This window comes from Myotis lucifugus, unplaced genomic scaffold, assembly GCF_000147115.1.
Source record: "Myotis lucifugus unplaced genomic scaffold, Myoluc2.0 scaffold_1083, whole genome shotgun sequence".
NCBI lineage: Eukaryota > Metazoa > Chordata > Mammalia > Chiroptera > Vespertilionidae > Myotis > Myotis lucifugus.
In genome coordinates this window covers 12256-14398 of record NW_005872131.1, presented here as the reverse complement: position 1 = coordinate 14398, position 2143 = coordinate 12256, and the positions used below count along the sequence as shown (strand labels likewise).

Genomic DNA, 2143 nt, shown 5'->3' with positions numbered 1-2143 from the left:
CCTGCAGCAAAGGGGAGGGTCCACTGATGGCCCTAGGCCTCGCCGACCTTCAGGCCTGGGGCCTTCTCTCCGTGCAGGGCAGAGCCACAGAAGAGGGCAGGCTCTTGGGCAGGGCTGGCGTGGACAGAGGGAGGGCGAGTCCCGCCAGCATGGGCCACCTGGGGACAGCGGGTCCAGTGTGCACAGAGGGGGGCGGGGTGGGGACAGGGAAGGGGAGACAAGTGCAGACAAGGGCCAAGGGGCCAGGACAGATAAGGGGAGAAGCCAAGAGGGAGGGTGGCTGGATGGAGTGGGCCATGGGGACACTGAGGGGATGCAGGAGGGACACTGTGTCCATGGATGACCAGGAGGTCGGGGAGCGCAGTGCGGGGGATAGGAGTGGTGAGACCAGGGGCTCCGGGCACTTACCTGGTCCCATGCTGGACCTTCTCCCTCGTCTCAGTCCCCAAACATTCTGCCCCCTCACTGACCTGCCCTCCATAAATGTCACCATGACCCCCCAAAGTCCTCTGGCCCATGAGCCCCCTCACCATGACTGCCCATGTGGGCCGAGGAGAAGCCGCTGAGGGTGTTGCGGCCGGAGGTGTCGGCGTAGCGGGGCATGGAGCTGACCACGGCCTGCAGGTACTTCTCCTGCTCCAAGCTGCTGGAGTCCGCCTGGGACTGGCCTGGGGCAGGAGGCAGAGCTGCAGTGGGCAGTGGGCATGGGGCACGGGGCACAGGGCACGCATGAGGACGAGGGAGGGTACCTGGAGAAGGCGTGTTCTGGGCCTTAAAGAGACCAACGACACCCTTGCCATGCAGGCCCCCTGAGCGCAGCAGCACGGCCTTGGAGCGCCCGCTGCGCCAGCAGACCACGGGGAAGCGGTTCTGGCGGTAGCAGCGGGAGACACGCTGCAGCGCGTTGTCCTGGACGCTCTGGGGCACGATCAGCAGCCCCGGGTAGCTGTGGGGGGGGGCGTGAGGTGAGGCGAGGCGGCTGCAGGCAGCACCCCAGCCCGTGGCGTCCAGGCCAGCACGCACCTGCGGCAGATGGCGTACATGCGGTTGACCGGGGAGATGCGGAAGGGCTCTGACTTGGCGCGGCTCAGGCTGCTGCTCAGCGTGCCCAGGCCCAGGCGCTGGTAGTCCCTGCAGCAGGCCCGCTCCACCAGGCTGCTCATGGTCATGCGGTCGGAGGGCTTCAGGGCCGAGGTCGGGGTCAGCGTGCCGGGCTCCAGCTCCTCTGACACTGGGTAGGCCAGGCAACAGGAGCCGTCACCCGACAGCACCAGGGCCCCTGCACAGGGGTCTGCACCCCGAGCACCCAGGGCTGCCCGCACCCCACCTGAGATCTCATCCTCCTGGTCGTCGGGGGACTGGCCCCTGTGCTCGTAGCTGGGGGGGTTGTACTTCTTGCGAGTGACGTGCTGCCGTCCCATGGTCTTCTTGGCGTTCTTCACGAGGTTCCGGGACAGGGTCCTGGAGTGCGAGGTCAGCAGTGAGCAGACAGGCACAGGCCTGCACCCAGCGGTTTGGGAGGCGTGGGCTCCCTGGCACCGGGCCCCGCTCCACACCTGAGGGAGGGACCCTTGTCCTTGGCGGTGCGGGGCGGCCGGCCGGGCGTGTGCGCGGAGCCCTGGGTGAAGGCGAAGGTGTTCCTGATGTCCAGCGGGTACCGCAGCTTGTGCAGCTGCTTGCGGAAGAGCTCGGCGTTCTCGGACCCCACCTCCTCGTCGAAGGCCATCTTCAGCAGCTGCATCAGACACAAGGCCTCTGAGGTCTGGGCGGCCCCGGGCCTGGCCACGACCACAGAGGCGGGCGAGCCTACAGGAAGCCCTGTGCCTCCCGAACGAGATGGATGGTCAACACCCTGCGACCAGATGGGCCCCAGGGGTCGGGGAAGGCCCAGCGCCCGGCTGTGAAGGGCCCCCTTGCCTCTGCGTCCTGCTGTGCACACCTGGGGCTGGCGGGTGTGTCGCTCCAAGGGAGCGCCGCCAGCACTGGGCACGCAGGCCCTCGCCACCAGCCAGTGCGGCTGTCAGGCCGCGGAGCTCGGCCTCTAACCGTGCTTCCTCCTCATCTGTGTACATTTGGGTCGTGCTGAGCTTATGCAGCACACTCCAGACACAGACTCAAGATGGGGGCTCCGTAGAGCAAACAG

General features: G+C 67.5%; 1 protein-coding gene across 1 annotated transcript in view; it reads right to left on the bottom strand.

Moving 5' to 3' along the window:
* Positions 1–2143, bottom strand: part of SBF1 (SET binding factor 1) — a gene marked incomplete at its 5' end in the record, with an annotated part of 19370 nt that overhangs the window by 10094 nt on the left and 7133 nt on the right. Inside the window, 5 exon segments of the mRNA XM_023747982.1 lie at positions 531–668; positions 750–946; positions 1024–1231; positions 1328–1461; positions 1557–2020. Coding sequence (XP_023603750.1) covers positions 531–668; positions 750–946; positions 1024–1231; positions 1328–1461; positions 1557–2020 — 1141 coding nt within the window.